At 48.3% G+C, this 21,598-nt stretch overlaps 6 protein-coding genes across 6 annotated transcripts; 3 read left to right on the top strand and 3 right to left on the bottom strand.

The window, feature by feature from the left end:
- Positions 1-41: 41 nt before the first annotated feature.
- EDB93DRAFT_1242400 (uncharacterized protein) lies at positions 42-796 on the bottom strand (the record flags this gene model as incomplete). Its single annotated transcript, XM_041452007.1, has 5 exons — positions 42-156; positions 214-430; positions 479-530; positions 582-654; positions 708-796. The coding sequence occupies 5 exons, from the start codon at positions 794-796 to the stop codon at positions 42-44; spliced, it is 546 nt and encodes a 181-aa protein (XP_041303955.1).
- Positions 797-3,570: 2,774 nt separating this feature from the next.
- EDB93DRAFT_1169182 (mitochondrial carrier domain-containing protein) lies at positions 3,571-4,902 on the top strand (the record flags this gene model as incomplete). Its single annotated transcript, XM_041450291.1, has 7 exons — positions 3,571-3,618; positions 3,672-3,907; positions 3,965-4,053; positions 4,112-4,210; positions 4,267-4,460; positions 4,508-4,600; positions 4,648-4,902. The coding sequence occupies 7 exons, from the start codon at positions 3,571-3,573 to the stop codon at positions 4,900-4,902; spliced, it is 1,014 nt and encodes a 337-aa protein (XP_041303954.1).
- Positions 4,903-4,999: 97 nt separating this feature from the next.
- EDB93DRAFT_784001 (uncharacterized protein) lies at positions 5,000-5,711 on the bottom strand. The gene is made up of 4 exons (XM_041457464.1): positions 5,584-5,711; positions 5,442-5,536; positions 5,200-5,365; positions 5,000-5,146 (listed from the first exon to the last, which is right to left on the bottom strand). The coding sequence occupies exons 2-4, from the start codon at positions 5,521-5,523 to the stop codon at positions 5,098-5,100; spliced, it is 297 nt and encodes a 98-aa protein (XP_041303953.1). The 5' UTR covers positions 5,524-5,536; positions 5,584-5,711; the 3' UTR covers positions 5,000-5,097.
- A 6,763-nt stretch (positions 5,712-12,474) lies between these two features.
- Positions 12,475-12,741, top strand: EDB93DRAFT_1091829 (uncharacterized protein; the record flags this gene model as incomplete). The annotated part of the gene is made up of 1 exon (XM_041446387.1): positions 12,475-12,741. A coding segment is annotated over one exon (267 nt), but the record flags the coding sequence as incomplete, so codon positions are not given.
- Positions 12,742-14,026: 1,285 nt separating this feature from the next.
- On the top strand, positions 14,027-16,091 carry EDB93DRAFT_1303348 (uncharacterized protein; the record flags this gene model as incomplete). The annotated part of the gene is made up of 3 exons (XM_041454717.1): positions 14,027-14,810; positions 14,865-15,124; positions 15,173-16,091. 3 exons carry the CDS (start codon positions 14,027-14,029, stop codon positions 15,686-15,688), a joined length of 1,560 nt encoding a protein of 519 aa, XP_041303951.1. The 3' UTR covers positions 15,689-16,091.
- A 1,549-nt stretch (positions 16,092-17,640) lies between these two features.
- Positions 17,641-19,934, bottom strand: EDB93DRAFT_1211243 (aldehyde dehydrogenase domain-containing protein). The gene is made up of 12 exons (XM_041451046.1): positions 19,882-19,934; positions 19,751-19,827; positions 19,492-19,692; positions 19,433-19,446; positions 19,180-19,380; positions 19,021-19,124; positions 18,919-18,969; positions 18,838-18,865; positions 18,410-18,779; positions 18,195-18,363; positions 17,749-18,146; positions 17,641-17,700 (listed from the first exon to the last, which is right to left on the bottom strand). Exons 3-12 carry the CDS (start codon positions 19,608-19,610, stop codon positions 17,652-17,654), a joined length of 1,503 nt encoding a protein of 500 aa, XP_041303950.1. The 5' UTR covers positions 19,611-19,692; positions 19,751-19,827; positions 19,882-19,934; the 3' UTR covers positions 17,641-17,651.
- Positions 19,935-21,598: the final 1,664 nt, after the last annotated feature.

Below are 21,598 nucleotides of genomic sequence, written 5' to 3'. Positions count from 1 at the left end.
TAAACTATTTTCGTCCCGGATCCGGTATTCTGGGGAATCCATCATTTCTGCTTTCCAGAAGCAGCCTTTGTCGCAGCGCGCTCTGCGACGTGGAGCGAGGCAACGATATCTTTCCCTAGTCTCATGACAATCAAACTAGGGACGACGATCCATAATCTACACCAAAACGAACTATTATGACGTGTTAAACCGATAAAAAAGGAACACACGTACCCGTTGGGTATGATCCAGTATATGATAAGATCAGACGTGGTATTGTGTCCGATGGCACAGAAGCCGCAATAGTACTCCTGTAACCAGTATAAAATTGTTTTAGACAACGTCATGGTCGCTGCTGCAAACCCAAGAAGGGGGGCAGGGGACCAGTTCGAGACGTGTGCCAAGTACACGTATGAGAGATCGATGAATGTCTCTATAATATTGAGAAGAGCTAAAGGAAGTTAGTCAGTCGGAGTAATCAAGAACGAAAAGTACGCACATTGTGCGTTCGTGAACCCGTCATTGTCCTCTAGGGCCTTAATACCATAAACCTGATAAAGACCGTCAATGTGAAGATGTGATGTTTAGGGAAGTGTACTCACATAATCAATATTCTGGTATATTTCGTACGGTTTCCAGATCCAGTGGAGGTCTCCACCAAGCATGGATCGTGGACTTGTGTGATTCTGTTTAACGTGAGAGCATGCGACAAGGGCAAGGATACGTACCGCATGAAACAGTATCCTGCATCCCAGAGGACGACAGGCGCAGTGAGTATAAACCAAAGAGTAACCCAAGTGTAGGTTTTTACTGCCATTCTTGCAAAATCTGGTGTATGTGGTGGACCTGGTGGTATATGAGAAGGTCCAAGCTCGCAAGCTGTGGCCACGTATGTAGTACTGACCGTGTGAACTTTCCTTTGTGGATGTGTGTGTGGGAGCTTGAGGGACCTCTCCGTTGGATTGTTGACGATGATTAGCGTGCACATGGGCAGGCAAAGGCTTCACTCTGCGCGGTGCAGGTGAAGGATCATAATCAACGTCCACGTCTGTCTCTGTCTGGTCCTCCGATCCATCTGATAGTCGTGTTCGTTTACGACGCGGGCGACGGTTGTCGTTGCTTGCGTTCTCCCATCGAGAAGCATGTGCTGCAGAGAATACAGGCGTAATCATCAGGAATTTGCAGAATGTTGAGGGAAGCTGGTATGCTGTAATTTGAAGGAGTATGAAAGGGAAGACGAACTTTTGTCTTTTGGAGATTCTCGGCAGCGCACCTTCGAAACGTGTTATTGATCGCCACTCGGTTGCGGGCTGTTTTGTCCATGAGGCGCTCGTCAAGACAAGTGCAAGTCTCCAAGCAACACCGACATTCTCTGCGCTGTGTAGGTTCTTTTCTCTTGTCTGTTGCTTGCAATGACATTTGATCGTTATATTGGTAGTAGTGGAGCGATTTCTTTGTTAACGCCCGAGAAATCATCGCACTACTGGGCAGGTATCGAGCACGTTGTCAGCGATATAGGATATAGGGGAGCGTCTGCCGCACACATCAGGTATCAGGGTTCATTTCAGTGCTTGCAGTCTTACTACGGGATCCCAGAATCATATCAGTGCAGCTGCCAACATACTTCCCGCCCGAAGCGTGTCTTTCTTTTTGGGCGACTCTGTAGTGTTGCATTCTCGCGACTATTTGCACTCGTGGGGCAGGCCAGATACGGGTGTCACTTTACCTCCGGTTGACGATTGTAACAAGTTGAATATCCTTTATAGGAAAAATCGAGCTCTATATCCTCGAAGTTATCGCAACCCCAGCTCACAAGTTCGACCTTGGTACCATCTTCTCATCCTCCTCATCGATGGCGTCAATGTACGGTTTATTCCAGAATGCGATATACGGTCTGCGATGGTGATGTATGCCCAGGGAAACACACTGTTATCCCGTCGCGCATGGCTGGCTATGGCTCAAGTGTAGGGAACAGCAGGCTGCCCTGTGTCCGTCCCGAGGTCTCGCCTTTGATATGTACATCTTATGGAAGTACTAATTAGATGTACACGCATGATACACGCTCCTCGCTTCTCGATGCCAAGCTTCACTGATACTTATTGCGTCCTATTCAAGCAAGTGCCGACGTTATTTTGGTGCTACACAATGATTTTGTTCGTGCATAATAATGGTATACTGTTGAATGGAGACACTTGGCTTGCTGCATAGCTTATTAAATATTGTTAACGCTTTTCCTAGGCCAGTTTGAAGCCGAAGTCAGTCGATATTCACAGTGCCGCGAGGAACTATCTAGAGTTGGTGTTGAGTCGAAGTCGTTGAGGACCCCAACATATTGACCAATGTTTGAGGGTTTGTAGACTATGAGATTGTTGAAGACCATGTATCTGATTCCAAACCGTGGCTTGCAAACAGGATGTGCGGCCTGCGCCCTCAGCAGTCAGCAAAGTTTAATACTAGGTGAGTCTACATCATAACAGAAGCTACCTTGTTTGTGACATGACTGACTTCGGTATACTTTCAATACTAGTACCTCACCATGGCCAACGCTCAGGCTGGAGATGTCTTGATGCCGGCTTGGTGGAGCGATAATCCAGCAACAGGCTTTCACTGCGAAAATGCATTTATGTCAAAAAATCAGGAGGACGTAGGCATTGATGATGCTCAACGAGCAGACGTTCATCATCGCATTCAGAAGACTTCTTCTGATCGGAGCGCTGAACGAGACGAGTTCCTCAGTTCACGTCGTTTGCGTGTCGTTCCTCCTTGTTTTCTTTGCTAGTTGGAATAGCAGCCATCGTATCCTCTCCGAACATAGTGTCATGACAGCAACACTAATCCTAGCAATCTTGTAATATGCCGAACCCTGTCTTCAACAACTTCGCCTTATAATCGACTCTTTATATTCCCGAGAGCCAAGAGCGTGCAGGGACATGCCCTTCATGGCATTTAGCCTAGAGTCCATCATCAAAGGCAAGGTCTTGAAGCACCTGTACTAGCACGACGCTGAATAATTCATATGGAACCTGACACGGGTCTCTCTTCGTCACACAAGTGACAAGTTAAGGCTCCACGATGATCAGGATCGCAAGGAATTTAGAAGTCATGGCTCGTTACTGTAAGACTGTTCTCCAACACAGTTCATGATCAAACGAGGGGCGAAAGTTTACCAATACTCACCGATTTATCTGCTGCTTTTCGATGGTAGCAAGCAGTAGCAAGCCCACAACGAGAGCGTTTTTATATGTAGGTATCATGATGCACATGGCATGACTTGGATGAAATCCTCGAGTTGGCGCTAATTGGCCGTTCGATCGAGTTGTATGTTCATATACTCATACATGGGGTACGATGCCAGGAAAGCTCGGAATTGGTGCATGTGCACGCAGAAACATTGAGATGCCAGTGGGATGAAGAGGCAATCTTCGGTTAAAGCTAGGTTCTGGGTTGAAAGTTCAAGTTCAAGTTTTCTATTATGTAAACAAGAATGACTACGAGATCAAATGCGTTATTATGTTATGATCATGTCCGTCGAACTCATCCGACAGCATTTGGTCAGACTTTCAAGTCATCTCAGCAGCTGACAGTGCAGTCATGTCCCTACATCCGAGTCAGCCAAGCTTCTTTCCGACAACTTCAATAGTATGTTCAAATCCTTCGGACTTTCTATTTGTCTCTGCTTAAAGGTCCGGTAGGACCATGCAGCAGCAGGTCTCGGAGCAGGCATCGCCACCGTCCTATGCATGCACCCTCTCGATCTTCTCAAAGTCAAGCTACAGGTAGCTACAAAAAACCCACAAGGTGGAATTGGAAAAGCAATATGGAACTCTTTGCGTGAAATACATGCAAGTGAAGGGTGGAAAGGCCTGTACCGAGGCATAGGACCAAATATTGCGGGGAACGCGTCAAGTTGGGGACTCTACTTTCTTTTGTGAGTAACATTTTATCAGTTTTGTAATTTTCTTTGCAGGGTACTAATATACTCCAGCTACGACATGCTGAAAAAGCGTGCATACGGAGGTGACCCGAATCATAGAATGTCCCCTGGAGCATACCTACTTTGTTCCGCTCAAGCGAGTTCGCCCTATCATTCCCTCTTGTTTTTATGATGGTCTCTCAACTTGGATTCTATCAGGTGCTGTCACAGCTATAATGACCAACCCTATATGGGTTGTAAAAGTGCGTATGTTTACGACGCGTGCCGATTCACCAACATCATATCGTAGCCTCTCAGGTACGCCCGTCTTCTTTTCTTCAATTTGGTTTGTTAAATACACCGTGTTGTATCAGACGGGATTGCTTCAATATGGAGGCAAGAGGGCTTCTCTGGCTTGTGGAAAGGGACTGGTTTGGCTTTGGTCGGTGTGAGCAATGGTGCGGTGCAATTCATGGCATACGAAGAGATGAAACGATGGGGTTTTGAACAAAAGCAAAAACAGTTTACAAAGGCCGGAAAGGTGATAGGACCGGAGGACGATAAACTCGTGAGCTGTGACCCTTTTCTTTGCTTCGCATCTAAGACATTGACTAGTCAAACACATCATACACATTAATGTCTGGTGCGAGCAAGCTCTGGGCTCTAGCGCTTACTTATCCATACCAAGTCATTCGCTCTCGAATACAGGTGAGACGAATCTTGTTCGCTGCATGACATCTTCATCCCCATTTTAGAACAATGCCACCACTCACCTATACCCTGATATACCGACCACCATCAAACGCACTTGGCAAGGCGAAGGGATTCGCGGATTCTATCGTGGGATGGGGACGAACCTCGTGCGCGTTCTTCCTGGAACTTGCGTCACTTTTGTTGTATACGAGAACCTTGCATGGCTATTACGGACATCTGCAGCGCGAAGGGAAGAAAAAAGACGAGACATGACTACCGAGGATTGGATGCACAAATTTATTTCGGCTAATAAATAGCGCGCCGCCTTGCTATTAGAGAAAAGTAGCTCCTCTAAGTCATTTTTATCTCATTCGCAGTCTTCGTGAACGCGCAGCAACACAGCATGACGTGGACGCAATTGCACGTACTTCAATGGCCGCCACTTCATGTTCAAATGATAAAACCACGTAGGAGATTTGCCAGCAGAATATGACACGACGCTCTCGCACGTTCTACCAAATTTGTGCCAGCCGACAGTAATAAAGATTCTGCCAAATCGATCTGAACCGTGACAATAAGTATATGCAGGGTATAAAAGCTAGTCATCGCCCTACAGCGTTTCCCCATCCTCAGACAGAACCTCCTCACTGCTCAGAAGATAACCTCGCCCGGAAATGCGTTCATCCTTGTTCGCCATTGTTATTGCTTTAACAGCACCTATGTTTGTCGGTGCATGTATGACCGAGTTACTAGGTTGCATACACACTAGCGAATGCTGCCCTGACTTGGTTTGTGCAAGTTGGCAAGGCGTGAGTATGAGCAGTCGCTGTGCAACTAGGATCCAACCATGGCTCACCTGCGCGCCTCAGGATCCAAACAAGCAGTGCTTTCCAGCAAATTGAAATTGAACCGGCACGTCGCGACAGCTGGTGAGTCATGTTTCTACTTTCGCTTTGGTATCATGGTTAACGTTGATCTGCAAGCTGATGGTGCAATACCTAGTTCGCAGCCCATCACTACAGTTGGATTTGGACGAGTGATCATGCTGCTCGAGCAATGGGAATGTTTAAATTTATGATCGACTGTGTCTAGCTAGTCTGGTTCGTGAGTCCACCGATAAGCTGGGAAAATGAGCAAAGCGCAAGCTCAGATGGAGCGCGCGTTAATTCGATTGCCTCCACACGGAGTCTGGGGCCAGAGGTCCTACACGTAGAATAGATCTCAAGCTTAAGCGTCGTCGACTTATGTTTGATGATCAGTGTAGGAAATGCTCATGCTGCCCAGGGCCATAAGTACTAGTGCTAGCCACAGGCCTCAAACTACATCAGCATATTCGCACTACCTCCGTGGGCCAACACAACCGAGGTCACCTACTTTTGGATGTCGGGAAAGGATTGAGCAAGAAAGACGCAGCGAAAGCACGTCTACAGGCTAAAACGAATATCTTGCATCTCCTCATCCACTAGACGGAGCGATTATCAATCGACCAAGGGGATAGAACCAAAGCAGGTTGGACTGGGTATCAGAGGACGCAAGGTATTTTGGGGCTAGGAAGGAAATGCAGAAGTTTACCGTACGTAGGGCCACTTTACTAACTGAATCGTACCTGGTTTAGGGTAAAGAATAAAGCGCGGACACGAGCTTATGTCTAGGCCTTGAGCCCGGCCAGAAGTCGGCTCTTTCGGGACTCTACCCGCAGCCGTACATGCAGTAGTACGTAGATGAAGATTGCTGGCATGGCTTGGTTTGTATAAGCAGCTCGCTGTAACCACATACGCGCTTTAGGATGGAACTGCGTCATAGTCGGTTGGAAATTGAAATATTGAAGTGCGGCCATGTATAAGGGAGCAACGAGTGAGAAAGATGTCGACCGAGTATAAATCGGAAGTAACGACGAGAATGAGCATCAAGTTCTCATCTTTGTCGCTGTGCTGGCAGCGTCACTTCATGTTCAAATGATTAAACCATGTATGAAGGATTTGCCGGCAGATTATGACACGATGCTCCTGCACGTTCTGCCTAATCGATCAGAACCGTGACAATAAGTATATGCGGGTTATAAAAGCTGGTGATCGTCCTACAGTGTTTTCCCATCCTCAGAGAGAACCTCCTCAGAAGATTGCATATAACCTCGCACGGAAATGCGTTTATCTGTGTTCGCCATTGTTATTGCCTTAACAGCACCTGTGTTTGCCACTGGCCCATGTGCGGGCGAGTTCGGATTTTGCCTACATGCTAGCGATTGCTGCGCTGGCTTCGTTTGTGAAACTCGGCTAGACGTAAGTATGAGCAGGTCGCTGTGCAACCAGGATTCAACCATGACTCACCTGCGCGCCTTAGCTTCCAGACATGCTGTGCTTTCCAAAAAATTGAGCCTGCACGTCGCGACAGTGAGTCATGTTTCTGCTTTCGTTTTGGTATCGTGGTTAACGTCGATCCGCAAGTTGAAGGTGCAATACCTAGTTCACAGCCAATCACTACAGTTGGATTTGGACGAATGTTCATGATGCTCGAGCAATGTTGATGTTTAAATTTATGTTAGAATGATTGGTTGTGTCTAGTCTTGTTGGTGAGTCCACCGATAAACTGAGAGCTGTCGAAATGAGCAAAGCCCAAGGTCAGATGGGAGCGCGTGTTATGAGCCTTTGTTTTAATAGGTGTTGGTTTATAAAACTAGGGACTTGTAGCAGCGCTAGGTGATTTCAAGTCGATACAAATTAAAGACCAGGGCCCGGTCGACGGAACTTTTGTGGTACTGGGTGAGATCTGAGATTGATTGTCAGCTGAGCCGTCCGCGGTCCGATTTCCTGGCGTTTCGCGGAGTTCCGTAGTGCCTTGCCCCACGGTCAATACAGCAGCAAATACTCGCCTCGAGGCTTGCGGTCAAAGGTATGGCCTGTGATCATATTCAAACGACGTTGCTACCTACTCTGCCCGTTCTACCTCGCTCAGACTGATCCTTCACTATTCGTCATGAGCGACAGCAATCAATCGAGGGACTCGAGCCCAGTTCCTCCAGACGTCGCAGCAGGAAGCTCGGTAAATTGCTGTGCATCACTCTCAAACGCTGACTCTGATACCCATCTGTCCAGGTCCAACCACCACGCAAATTTTCTCGGTTTCTCAAGAAGGCCAAGGATGGTGTCGCGAAGAAGTTTTCTGTAAGTCGAGCAACCGAATTGTATTGGGATCAGGCTGAGATCATACAGAAGCGCTCGAACATGAAGAATTTGCGCAGCAACGAGCCTGAGGTAGGTCACCTTTCAGTTTCTGCTTTCTCTCTTAACTTCTCATGGTCGCACAGGTTCAGGATGCTCCATCTGTCGTAAAACAAACTGCTGATCCCAAATTGGAACTTAAACACGCCAAGGAGGCTGTCAAAGGGATGAAACCACTTTCGAAGCAAGTGCAATCTGCAGTATCTACCACCCAAAACGCGTCAGGGGATCTCGAGGACGCATATAATTTCCAGGATACATATCTTCAACCCCTCAGGATATTCGACAATGTTATCGGGAAGCTCGCGGATGTATGGGTCCATTACTCTTGGCTGGAACCAAACTAATCCCGCTCTGCAGGTACATCCATATGCAAAGATTGCACTGGGCGTCTTGTCTTGCGCTTCAAAAGTATGTTTGTCTCCTTTCTCGTTTCTCTTGTCCGCTCAGAAGTCATCGGTGTAGATGGTTATCGCCCAATCGGACCGCGATCAAGCAGTCAATCGTCTTGTTGACAAGTTGGAACAAGTTTATGACTTCGTGATGCAAGACGAGATGCTTGGCCAGATTTCACCGATGCGGGGTATCCTTGGACAGATCTCTCAGCAGACCCTTGAATGCGCCCGCTTCATCAGAGATTATTCAGAGACTAAGAACTTTTGTGAGTCTTCAAGCCGTTGCACGTTCCACATGCTCAGTCTTCTATTGTAACAGGGACGAGACTTGGGAAAAACATTCTCACCGAAACCAACAATGAAATTCAACAGTACAGCGATGCGTTGGATGCGCTTATGCAAAACTTCCGGGACCAAGTTTCTCGGGACGTCGTTATTCGCACCCACCGTATAGGTAAGGATTGTACTTGCTTCTGATGCAACAGCTATACATTTCTCTTCAGGTGAACTACTGGACCTCAGTGGCATAACATATGCAGCGAACGCGGGGCTAGATACCAGGAAAGAGTGTCTCCAAGGAACGCGGACTGAAATACTCTCCCAGATCACAGATTGGGTGAACAGCACTGGAGACGACGTTCAACGCGTGCTGTGGCTATCTGGCCCTGCAGGCAAGGGCAAATCGGCCATCGCCCACACGGTCGCAAAGTGGTTCAGCGATGCGGGAGGGCTTGGTTCATGTTATTGCTTCGACCGTGATCGAGAAGCCGACCGTCGTCACGAGAAGATATTTTCTACCATCGCACGGGATCTCGCTGACCGCGATTGGGGGGTGAGGCGAGCGTTGGCAGATACAGTCCAGAATGCCAGTGCGCTCAAGACTACAGCTGACATCTTCCAGCAATGGCAGAAGCTTCTGGTCGAACCACTACAGAAGCTCTCAGAGTCAACCACAGGCCCTGTCGTGATCGTGATCGACGCACTGGACGAGAGCGGCGCGGCCAAGACACGAAGCGACCTTCTTCGCATTCTTTCCGGTAAACTCCAGAACTCCGCTGTTCCTCAAATCACAGAGCTCCCAAAGAACTTCCGGTTTATCGTCACCTCTCGCCCGCTTCGCGACATTCAAAATGCGTTTGCGGGTGCTCAACACATTCGAAAAATTTCTATGGACGACATTCTACCTGAAGTCGCGGAACGCGATATCTACGCTTACGTGTCGAAGAAGCTGGAAGGGCTTTTGGATTTTGGGAGCAAAGAGTTTACAGCCCTGGCCAAGAAAGCTGATGGTCTTTTCGAGTGGGCACGTCTTGCTTGCGAATCCATAGAAGCACCTCCTCTCGGCTTGTCACCTGTTAAGTCCTTCAATGTCATAGTATCCCGCGATGGTGTCCAACGGGAGCACTTGTTATACGATATGTACGACTTCATTCTGACGCAGATCATGCCAAAGGATAGATACACAGACCCCGAATTTCAGCAGACGCAGTTAGCCATGTTTCGTTCCGTGATGGGACAAATTCTTAGCACGGCCGAACCCCTGCCTTTGGATTCCCTTAATGCCATGCGAAGTCATTTTCCGGATGAAACCGAGCGTTACAAAGTGGAGGACATAGTAGAACACATGGGATCCCTGCTCAGCGGCACCACCAATTCATCCACCCCAATTCGACCTCTTCACGCTTCCTTCCGCGATTTCCTCACAGACAAATCCCACAATAAAGAGTTTTTTGTCGACGTGCCTAAGGTTCAACGAGACCTTGCTTTCGCGTCACTTGGAGTGATGAAAGAAAAACTTTCGTTCAATGTATGCGACTTAAAATCGTCTTATCTCCCCAACTCCGAAGATCCCGGTCTACAAGAACGAGTTGAAAAGCGCATCCCCCCACACCTATCCTATGCCTGTCGATTCTGGCCTTCACACGTACAAGCCACCCACTTCGATCCAGAACTCGCCAAAGACATCAAATCATTCTTCGACCACGAGCGACTGTTCTTCTGGATCGAAGTACTCTGCCTCATCAATGCGCTCAGCGGCGCAGTCCCCGCCCTTCCGCTTATTGCCAAGTGGTTGAAGGTGAGCACATGCTTATCAGCGTCAGCTAACATGCTCACTGACGCATGATCGCAATTATAGGGTCGCACAGGATATGAAGATGCCTCGTCTGCTGCAATAGATGTGCAGAGGTTCATTCAACTCTTCGGCCGTATCATCTCGCACAGCACACCTCATCTCTATGTATCAGCACTGCCATTCTCGCCTCTCAACTCTGCACTATCCGGAACGTTTTCTACACGGTTTCCGAACTCTCTTCGTGTAGCATCTGGACGTGAAATCAACTGGATGGCTGCCCTGACTGTGATCAGCGGACACACCGATGAAGTTAACTCAGTCTCGTTCTCGCCGGATGGGACTCGCATCGCGACTGGATCGAAGGATCGCACTGTGCGGTTGTGGGATGCAGCAACAGGGCAGCCAATAGGCAAGCCCTTGCTGGGACACACTGGTTCAGTTACCTCAGTTTCATTCTCACCGGATGGGACACGCATCGTGTCTGCCTCGGAGGATAACACTATCCGGTTGTGGGATGTAGCAACGCGGCAGCCCATTGGTGAACCCTTATTAGGACATACTCGGTCGGTTAACTCAGTCGCATTCTCGCCAGACGGAAGTCGCATTGTGACAGGTTCGGCCGATAATACAATCCTGCTGTGGGATGTAGCAACGCGAAAGCCAGTTGGTGAGCCCTTGAAAGGGCACACTGATCGGGTTAGGTCAGTCTCGTTCTCTCCGGATGGGACCCGCATTGTCTCTGGTTCGTTCGACAGGACTGTCCGGCTGTGGGATGTGGCGACGGGGCAGCCTGTCTGTGAGCCCTTAGAGGGGCACACTGCTACGGTCTGGTCAGTCTCTTTCTCTCCGGATGGGACTTGCATCGTCTCCAGTTCGTACGACATGACTGTCCGGATGTGGGATGTGGCGACGGGGAAGTGTGTTGGTGAGCCCATGAAGGGGCACACCAGTTGGGTGAAGTCAGTTTCGTTCTCGCCGGACGGAAGTCGCATTGTGACAGGTTCGTTCGATCGGACTGTCCGGCTGTGGGATCCAGCAACAGGGAAGCCAGTCGGTGAGGCCTTGCTGGGGCACACTGGTTATGTCAACTCGGTCTCGTTCTCTCCGGATGGGACTCGCATCGCGACTGCTTCTAGTGATAACACTGTCCGACTGTGGGATACATCTACAGGGAAGCCAGTCGGTGAACCTTTGCAAGGACACACTAATTCCAATTCCGATCCCATCACTTTAGTCTCGCTATCGCCGGATGGGACCCGCTTCGCCACTGGTTCTTGGGATGGTACTGTCCGGCTGTTGGATGCAGCAACAGGTCACCCAGTTGGTGAGCCCTTGTTGGGGCACACTGGTTATGTTCGCTCAGTCTCATTCTCTCCGGATGGGACTCGCATCGCAAGTTGTTCTGCAGATAAGACTGTCCGGTTGTGGGATGTAGCAACGCGACAGCCAGTTGGTGAGCCTTTGGAAGGGCACACTGAAAGGGTCAATTCAGTCTCATTCTCTCCGGATGGGACTCGCATCGTCTCTGGTTCGCACGATTGGACAGTGCGGCTGTGGGATGCGGGGACAGGGCAGCCAGTTGGTGAGCCCTTGCGGGGGCACACTGATGATGTCTGGTCAGTCTCTTTCTCGCCAGATGGAACTCGCATTGCGACTGGTTCTGCAGATAAGACTATACGGGTGTGGGATGCAGGGACAGGGCAGTTAGTGGGTGAGCCTTTCTGCGGGCACACTGGTGAGGTTACCTCAGTGTCATTCTCTCCGGATGGGACATGCATTGTTTCTGGTTCGGACGATAAGACAGTCCGGCTCTGGGATGCAGGAACGGGACGGCCAGTTGGTGAGCCTTTGGAAGGGCACACTGATTACGTTAGATCTGTCTCATTCTCCCAGGATGGGACTCGCATTGCCTCTGGTTCGGACGACAGGACTGTCCGGCTGTGGGATACAAGAACGAGGAAGCCAATCAGTCAGCCCTTGTTGGGGCACAAGGGTGTTGTCCGCTCGGTCTCTTTCTCGCACAATGGGACTTGCATCATTTCTAGTTCATGGGATGGGACTGTCCGTGTGTGGCACGCAGCCATTGGGAGGTCATTGCAGAACCATGCCGAAGAAGATTGTTCATCATCCTCCCCGCACGGCAGTTGCATCCCACATCCAACAGCATTCATCCCCACACCCAATACTGCGAACGATGACTTCATTTCCTTCTCATCACAACCGACTCATGCACTGCGTGACACTGCTGAACTACTCGCAGGCACCCCCCATGACGATCACACATTTGCGCTGGGAGGCGATGGATGGGTGTTAGGACCTAATGATCGGCTCTTATTCTGGGTGCCACCCGCTTCTCGAAAACCGTTTTATAATCCTCGGACAGTATTAGTGATACCCAGAGGTGGTGTTGAGCTTGATCTGAGTCTCATGGCACATGGGACACACTGGCAGCGCTGCCGCAGGGAGTGAGTCTTCAAGTTTTACATTCCTCGCAGCTAATCAATTCGATCCTTATAGCCCTTAATTACGATTAAATTGATTTGTGCAGACGTCAGATATACTTTGTCGAGTACGATATGCAGTGTACAGTTAGTCCATCGTCTATTATATATACGCAGTATTGCATTTGAGCGAACAACATGATGTTCGAAAGGTCGTGACAGATCTTTGAGAACATGGAACGATCATAGTGCGGTGGAGGAAACCAATGGAGAGAATAGCATGTTCAAAGCGGCACCTCCCAAAGTTGATTGCAGAAAGTGAAGAACATTGCAGGGCAATAGCGGAGAAGTGTTTGGATATTGTGGGTGGTCTGGTTTTCGTGGCACACAGCACACGCACGGTTTAAATATTGAGGGGACTGGGTCAACGGGAAGGAAAGCAGTTCGTTGTGTACAATACAACATGTGTATGGCGATAACGAGCTAGTGCCATGAGAATGATGGGTGCAAAAACATTGAGACGTAAAGGCATAGAAGAATACGAAACATGTGAAGAACGAATGGAAACGGACAAGCGTCTGGCAAGCGCAGCAATACGAGACACGATTCTTCATTAAGCGTGAAGAGGTTGATATTGGGCGCGGCTTACCGTGACACTCGGTTTGACCATTTAGCCCTTGGCTATCATCGACATCCTCCTTCATTTCGACTGCTCCATTCTTCTGCCTGCAAACTCCGGGATACCTCGTAACCGTACACGTTACTGCAAGCATCGTCGACTCGGGGATGCGGAGCAGCAAATTGCAACTAATGTCGTGGTCAAATACGTTCTCGGTCTAAACCTAAAACAGGACAATGTGAGATCATGTGGCGTCAGACGTCGAACCTAAGCCTTCATCACTGAAATTCAATTTTTGCTATCAAGTCTTGTATTCCCTTTATATAAGGGCTAACACCTATAGCTATAGTTACTACCCCTGACTTTCCCTGTGAAACATCGAATATCGATCAACCAAACCTATCAAAGCTTACGAAAAATGGTTCAGTGCCAATATTGACACCGTCGTCAAACCAATAGAAACCATCATCAGGGCGAGCCTTGATCTGGCTGAATTTCGCCAAAGTGTAAAGGATGGCGTCGATGAACAATATTTATACTCGCCATTGGTGAGTACTCAAGTTGGCCTTCGTTCATTATCGAGACATTCCATAGCAAATCATATTTCGCACGATCGAGGGTGCAGCTGCAGAAGTGACAGGATATAAACGAACACAGTTTCGACAGCTGGTGTCAATGGCCGATCACATCCCTGATGCTGAAAATATGTCCTTTCCTGACAACAAGCCTGACTGAAGTACTGACTGAAGTACCTCCGACCTCGGGCCCCTTGACTCCTGCCATTGATGTGGGGCGTGACAGCGTCAAGTGGAGGCAGATTTCAGCGTTTGTTGAAGTGAAACCCCACGTCCGGGAAGGTCCCACCCGACCGAGTGATGACTACGACATCCTCCAAAATCTTGATATCCTCGTCAGTGTAATCCTTCAGCTCACAACACACATGACTGCCTATCATATCGGACACGACAGGTCGGCTCGCTTGCTTGAAGGACACCCGTACTACCAGTTCAGGTATCCCTCCTTCCTAGTTAGCATGGGCGCAGCCGGTGACACGCGTCTGTGGAAGACCGAGGGTCCCCCTATATGGTCTTCCTTGTCTTTACTAGGTCGCGGTACAGCCACGTGGAGAGCCGTATTGGCCGAGAACAAGCCAAGGAAGAAGGAAGTTGTTGTTATCTTGAAAACCTTATGGAGGTCGCAAACTCGGGAAAGCGAATCCAACATTTATAGCCGTATCAAGTCACCTTTGCCAGGCGTCGCTGAATTCAGTCTTGGGGCTGATGTTTGCATTCCCCTAGGAATGGAGACCAATGCTCGTGTTACGATCGGCACCCTCCGTTCACTCATTCTCAATGATGATGCTGGCGTTCCCGATGATCCTGTCCTCCATCGTCTCGCGCTGGAAACTGCGGGATGCCCCTTGTGGGATGCCGACACAACGAAAGATTTTATTTTAGGGTCTCTTGCTGCGCTCAAAGGTTCGGCATCATTCAATTAGCGCTGATCGTTTTCCTGAACCGTCTCATTTTTAGGACATCAAGGACTAGTGGAGCAAGACATTCTTCATCGAGACATGAATCCAGGCAATATCTTTGTCGGTGGTCCGGATTGCGCTGAAGGATGGGAGGGGTTTGTCGCAGATCTCGAGCTTGCTTCGGTGGCACACCCAGGGACTCAAACCGTAGTCTCATTGCATACGCTCTCCCCCGTTGCCGGCCAGTTGAACACTGGAAGTGTATTTCTGGAGGAAACCGTTCCTTCGAGCTCAAAGGCTCCTGGCGCAGAGATCACAGTACGTCTACTTTGTAACTTGCTTGCTTCCAATAAATATTATCTTCAGGGTACTGCTTTGTTCATGGCTGAAGAACTCCTATCCATGATGCTTCTCCCGGACAAGAAGAAAATTCGACCAGCCCAAAGCAAACGCGAGGTGCATCATGACCTGGAGTCATTCATTCTTGTTCTTTTCTATTCGATCATGAAACGTGGTCTGGAGCGCCGACTTTGGCACAAGAATCCAGACGAAGAATTTGAGATACGAGAACTTTACCGTACTTTGTTCGGCGGCCATACTATTCGGCTCATCAAACTAGGACGGTCCTGCTTTCTCGATGCAAGAAACCCCCCTGTATATCTTTTAGATGTCCTGGACTCGCCAACGGAACAGCTACTTTATGGATGTTGGAGGCTTTTGCAAATCCAGCGGTCCTCCAATGTTTCTACGAATGAACGTAGAGCGAAAATTGATCAGATGATGCAATGGAAGATTGGCTCGGAGGAGCGGAAGGTGATCACTTATGAGCAGTTGTACAAGCTCTACGACCAAGCGATCAGCGAGCTTTCAAGGGTTCACTAGGGATTGTGTACTTTTATTCTGTCGTCGAAGAGAAAGAATTCCATAAAGTCAATGTGATATAACCCATAGGATGCTGGTGATTATTTACGATGTATACAAGGTAATATTTGTCCATCCAAACGGTTCACTGGTTTCCACTCTTGTACGTTTGGTATAACGCCGCAGACTGTGAAGTCGACCTGCACATATGGGTTGAAAATTGAAAATTGAGTCAGCAGTTTGAGCGGTACGTCGCAACAGTGAGTCATGTTTCTAGTCCAGAGTCGATCAGTCCTTCGTACTGCTCGAGTAACGCGACTCGCTCGGTTCTATTGCGGGACTGCTATGACGCGGCGTATCCCAGGAGATGCGGTGATATGAGAAATGGAATTGGGTCACAGTTGCAGGTTCTACCGGAATTTGTGCCATCTGATAGTGATAACGATTCTGCCTAATTAAATTAAGTAAAATCGTGTCCATGAGTATATAAAGCTGAACATCGTCCTACAGTGTTCCCTCATCCTCAGAGATATCATTCGAGATTCCTTCCAGAAGATTATATATCACTCAGCACAGAAAATGCGTTTCTCCTTCCTCGTCGTCGTCGTCGCTTTGACAGCATCCCTGTCTGTCAGCGCCGCATGTAACGGAGCACCTTGCAGATCAGATAAAGATTGCTGCCCAACCATACCTTGTGTGAGTATGAGCAGTGCAACTAGGATTCAACCACGCGACTCACCTGCGCGCCTTAGAATAAGGCAAAGGGGATTTGTTCAATATGGGATGGAAATTGAAAATCGAGACGACAGTTTGAGCGGGATGTCGCGACAGTGAGTCGTGTTTCTGATTTGCTTTGATATCATGGTTGATGGTGCAGCACCCAGTAGTCTGGAGTCGATTTTTTTCGTACTGCTCGAGCAACGTGCATGTTTGAACTTGTTGAGAATTGTCGATAGTGCCTAATCTTGCTCGTGGTCCGCTAAACCTGAGTTCAAAAGACTGTCGAAATGAACGATCGTCGCTGCTGATGATTAATACTGGGAGGTCGTTACGAAGATAGAACGCACCGCGCAAAGTCACAGACAATCTTGAATCCGTTCGTCTAACGTTAGCCTCAAAGGCTAGCCATAGATCTCTCCCTCTCTGGTGTCTCCGTGATTCGTGACAGATGTGTTATTTTCTGGTGTGTAATCAAAGCCCAAGGTCATACTGGAGCGTGCACTGATGAAAGTGGGAAAAGAGGCCCAGCGACAGATGTGAAGATTAAAAGGAATGAATATTACTGACTGAGTACTTCCCATCATAGAGTAACGTGGGGAGCTTGAAAGTTATTCTAGCGATTGTTGAATCAATGGATAGCCTGGGTACAAGGGACGGTTCGAGTCGATGAGGAAAAGAAACTCGGTAGAGCGTTAGCGGTTGTTAGTAATTAGTTTCGTGACTTTCACCAACGCCGTTGCTTGTACCCGAGAGAGTACAGCGTCATGGACCAAGTTGTACAAGATGTGCGCGATCTAGTGAATACCATAGTATTGATACGAATGTTCAAGTTTGCTGATGGCAGGGAGTGCTTGTTCGACTGCAGATTACATAATTGAACTTCGTACGTGCTACTAGTAACCTTGACTGAATTCGAAGCAACTGCGACTGGAGTTGGGAAAGTTGGTTTCACTGAAATTAGGAACAATCATCAAGAGCTATCAGAAATTACCCAAATGTTTCCCCTGATGCCCATGGCAGTGTCGATATCGTTGTGTGACCAAGTCTCGACGTAAGTCTGAAATCACAACGGTCAGTCAAATCAGGAATGGCGACATCAAAGGAGTGCTCGAATGAGCTCTTGTTCTTTGAATGCGCTTGTTACACAGTTCTCCTGATCAACGAGACTTTGAAATTCACATGACAGCAAATACAATAAGAGTACAAAATACTACACATGCATTAGGATCACACCTGCGCCCGGTTATATTTCATTTCCTCCAGCTCACATCCTGTGGCCGAGGTTGACATGGACAGCCTTCACTGCAGTGTAACTGAGAGCATATGAGTTTGTACTAATATACCATTGACGCAACACTTACTTAGCTAGGGCATAGTCGCCACATTCACGACCGATACCGCTCTGCTTGAAACCGCCGAATGGTACATTGGAGTTAAACGAGTTCACGCAGTTAATCCACGCAGTTCCAGCCTTGAGTCTGTGCGCGGTGTTAATAGCACGATTCAGGTTTGGGGTGAAAACAGCAGCGGCAAGACCGTAGAGCGTGTCATTTGCCTGCTTAATCACATCTTCCTCGTCCTTGAACTTGATTACGACACAAACAGGACCGAAAATTTCCTCTTGGACGATCTTCATCGATGGGTCGACATTGGTGAAGATGGTGGGCTTGATGAAGTAACCCTCGCTTCCATGACGCTCGCCACCAATCTCAACCTTGGCACCAGCCGCCTTTCCAGACTCGATGTAAGACATGATACGCTGGAACGTGCATTAGACAGATGATTGGTTACGGAAGTCACGACGTACATTGAATTGAATCTCGGAGACCTGAGGACCCTGGAAAGTCTCAGGGTCAAATGGGTCGCCGACCTTGAGCGACCGAGTTTTCTCCATGAAGCGTTTGAAGAATTCATCATAGATACCTTCTTGCACGTAGATTCGCGAACCTGCGGTACACGTCTGACCGTGGTTCCAACTGGTGAAATATAAGTGTAGTCTGCATGACAGCATAATGGACTCACAAAATACCGAATACAGCCCAGTTGACAGCTTGTTCGATGTCTGCATCGTCAAAGATGATGTTTGGACTCTTTCCACCAAGTTCGAGGGTGACGTTCTTGAGGTTGCTCCTAGCAGCAGCCTCCATGATCTTGCGACCAACAAGGGTTGAGCCAGTGAAGGCGACCTTGTCTATCTTCATGTGCGAAGAGATGGCATTCCCGGTAGTGTTTCCGTAACCAGTGAGGACGTTGACTACTCCGGGCGGGAAACCAGCCTCGTTGATAAGATGGCACATTCGGATGGCGGTCAGGGGTGTGAATTCTGAAGGTTTTAGAACGACTGTGTTGCCGCATGCAAGAGCAGGGCCAAGTTTCCAAGCCACCATGAGCACTGCGAAGCGAGGAGTGAGTACATAACACTTCAAAAGAAGCGGCTGATGTGTACGCACATGGGAAATTCCATGGGATAATTTGACCCTATTACACGAGTATAAGAGAAGGGATCTGGGAGCTGAGATAAGTGGGCTTACAACGACACCGATGGGCTCGTGGCGACTGTAGGTGAGCTTGTCCTCGGTGGTCTGGCCAATTGTGAGCGAATGAGCGAAATTGATCGATGAAAAGGTTCAAACCTCTTGTACTTGACCAGTGACCTTATCAGCCCAACCGGCATAGTAGCGAATACAATCGATGGAACCGGCAACATCGATATTTCTTGCCCAATTGAAGGTCTTGCCTGGCGATTATTTGGTCAACGAGTGAGATTGCTACTAATCGGCAAGGATGCTGACCATTGTCTAATGCCTCCAGAGCGGCAAGTTCATCGGCATTCTTCTCCATGAGGGCAACAAGCTTTGACATCAAAACGCTACGCTGAGCGCCGGGGGCATGAAGACCCCAGGTAGTGTCGAAAGCTTTATGTGCAGCGTCGACAGCGAGGTCGACATCCTTAGGGGTACCCTCGGACACTGACGTTATTACCTTTCCATTTGCTGTGCATCGAGTTCGTGTAAGATCATTGATGCCAATGTCAACGGAACGTACTTGGATTGATGACACTAAAATTGTTGAGATCAGTAAGAAGTGACAGGTGTAGAGCATACTCAATGGTGGTATTTTCCAATCCATCCAGGAACTGGCCGTTGATAAAGAGACCGGTGCTGAAGGAAACTTTTCCCTTGAAAGCGGGTGCGTTGAACTCGTGAGTGAATGTAGAGGGCATGATGATAATGGATTGGTATATCTCAAGTTGTGTATATATGGGAGCGAAGTGCCATCATTACAACCATCATTGATTTCATCTGCTAATGGCCCAGCATTTTCAAATTCGTTGTAGCATCTCCATGGATCAAGGAAGCTCACATGCGTTCGAACAGAGAGACTGGGCCCGGGAGTGTGAATGAACACTATGACATTAAGTACTACCTAGAACAGAGAGACTATTAGTAGTCGGATAGTGTCTGTAGCTGTACCAGCGGCAATATCAAACATACCTCGGCGGGAGTGTGAATCATTGAACAAGCTCAGACGCTCGTGGCAGTTGGACGGGGTTGATGCTATTTTTAGATTAACCAAGTGCCAAGCCCATGCATAGACGTTATTTATTCAATCTTTGCGCCCCAAGTTGAAACGGCCCTCAAAAAGAACCAGCGAGCTACTGGAATCGAACATCGACAAAAAGACGTTCGGATCTCTTGCCTACACTATCCACGACCGCTTTCGCATCACTGCACAACCACCTCCCAGGCTCAAACCGCGAAGGACTAGAAGTGGTGGTGTGAGTAGATGGAAAGACCAGCAAAGTTAGACGTGTTCTGTGTCTGGGTATATGTCGCATTTATCTATCTATCCCGGACTCAGACTCGTTTCACACTCTTCGCTACAAGAACCGATAGTTCATCCTTGGAACGAGTCTAGAAATGAGCTAGATCAATGTTCTTTCTATGCGCGCTCCCGTATGATGGCCTTGGGCTTCGACCACTGCATACTAGAAGACAACACATCTGTCACGAAATCACAATCAGACATGAAGTGGCGTCTTGTTGGCTCCATCGCATAGAGGGGGAGAGACGAATGAGCTAGCCTTCGAGGGCAACATTAGAAGAACACATTCAAGCTGCGCAGTGCATTCCATCTTCGTATGAACTTCCAATATTGATAATCAACAGCCTGGGCGACGGTCGCCCATCTCGACAGCCTCTTGAACTCAGGTTTAGCGGGCCACGAGCAAGATTAGGCACTATCGACAATTTTTCAATAAGTTCAAATATGCACATTGCTCGAGCAGTGCGAAAAAAATCGACTCCTGACTACTAGGTACTGCACCATCAACCATGATATCAAAGCAAATCAGAAACATGACTCACTGTCACATCCCGCTCAAACTGCCGTCTCGATTTTCAATTTCCATCCCACATTGTACAAATCCGCTCTGCCTTATTCTAAGGCGCGCAGGTGAGTCGCGCAGTTGAATCCTAGTTGCACTGCTCATCCTCACACAAGGTATGGTTGGGCAGCAATCTTCATCTGAACTGCAAGGTGCTCCCTCACATGCGGCGCTGACGGACAGAGATGCTGTCAAAGCAACGACAGTTATGAGGAAGGAGAAATGCATTTTCTGTTGCAAAGTGATATAGAATCTTCTGAAAGGAACTTCGCACGATATCTCTGAGGATGAGGGAACGCTGTAGGACGACGTTCAGCTTCATATACTCCTGGACACGATTTTCTACCATATTGCGGGATACGCCGCGCCATGGCAGTCCCAAAATAGAACCAAGCAAGACACGTTACTCGAGCAGTACGAAGAACTGGTCGACTCTGGACTACTAGGTATTGCATCATCAACCATGATATCAAAGCAAAATTAGAAACATGACTCACTGTTGCGACGTACCGCTTGAACTGCCAGCTCAAATTTCCATTTTCGACCCATATGTGCAGGTCAACTTTACAGTCTAAGGCGCTCAGGTGAGTCGTGTTGTTGAATCTTGGTTGCACTGCTCATACTCACGTTATTAAATTTACAAAGCCAGGATCTGCAGCGATCTTTATCTGATTTGCAAGGTGTTTCGCTACATGCACTGACAGATATAGATATAGATGCTATCATAGCAACAGCAATGGCGAGGAAGGGGAAACGCATTTTCTGTGCGAAGTGATATGCAATCTTCGGAGGGGAATCTCGATTGATATCCCGAAAGATGAGGA

This window comes from Suillus bovinus (genome assembly GCF_016758785.1).
Source record: "Suillus bovinus strain UH-Sbo-P2 chromosome Unknown EDB93scaffold_67, whole genome shotgun sequence".
Lineage (NCBI taxonomy): Eukaryota > Fungi > Basidiomycota > Agaricomycetes > Boletales > Suillaceae > Suillus > Suillus bovinus.
Note: the sequence above shows the minus strand (reverse complement) of the source record. Positions and strands in the feature narration are given on the sequence as shown.

Excerpts from the sequence above, each read along its gene's own strand:
- EDB93DRAFT_784001 (XM_041457464.1), bottom strand. The coding sequence starts at position 5,523 with ATGACTCACCAGCTGTCGCGACGTGCCGGTTCAATTTCAATTTGCTGG. Across the intron at positions 5,366-5,441 it reads TTGGATCCTGAGGCGCGCAG|GGCAGCATTCGCTAGTGTGT; the intron begins GTGAGCCATGGT and ends AAACCAAGTCAG. Across the intron at positions 5,147-5,199 it reads TCTGAGGATGGGGAAACGCT|ATCGATTTGGCAGAATCTTT; the intron begins GTAGGGCGATGA and ends GTCACGGTTCAG.
- EDB93DRAFT_1211243 (XM_041451046.1), bottom strand. The coding sequence starts at position 19,610 with ATGCCCTCTACATTCACTCACGAGTTCAACGCACCCGCTTTCAAGGGA. Across the intron at positions 18,970-19,020 it reads TCACTGGTCAAGTACAAGAG|ACCACCGAGGACAAGCTCAC; the intron begins GTTTGAACCTTT and ends ACAATTGGCCAG. Across the intron at positions 18,364-18,409 it reads TGGGCTGTATTCGGTATTTT|TTGGAACCACGGTCAGACGT; the intron begins GTGAGTCCATTA and ends ATATTTCACCAG.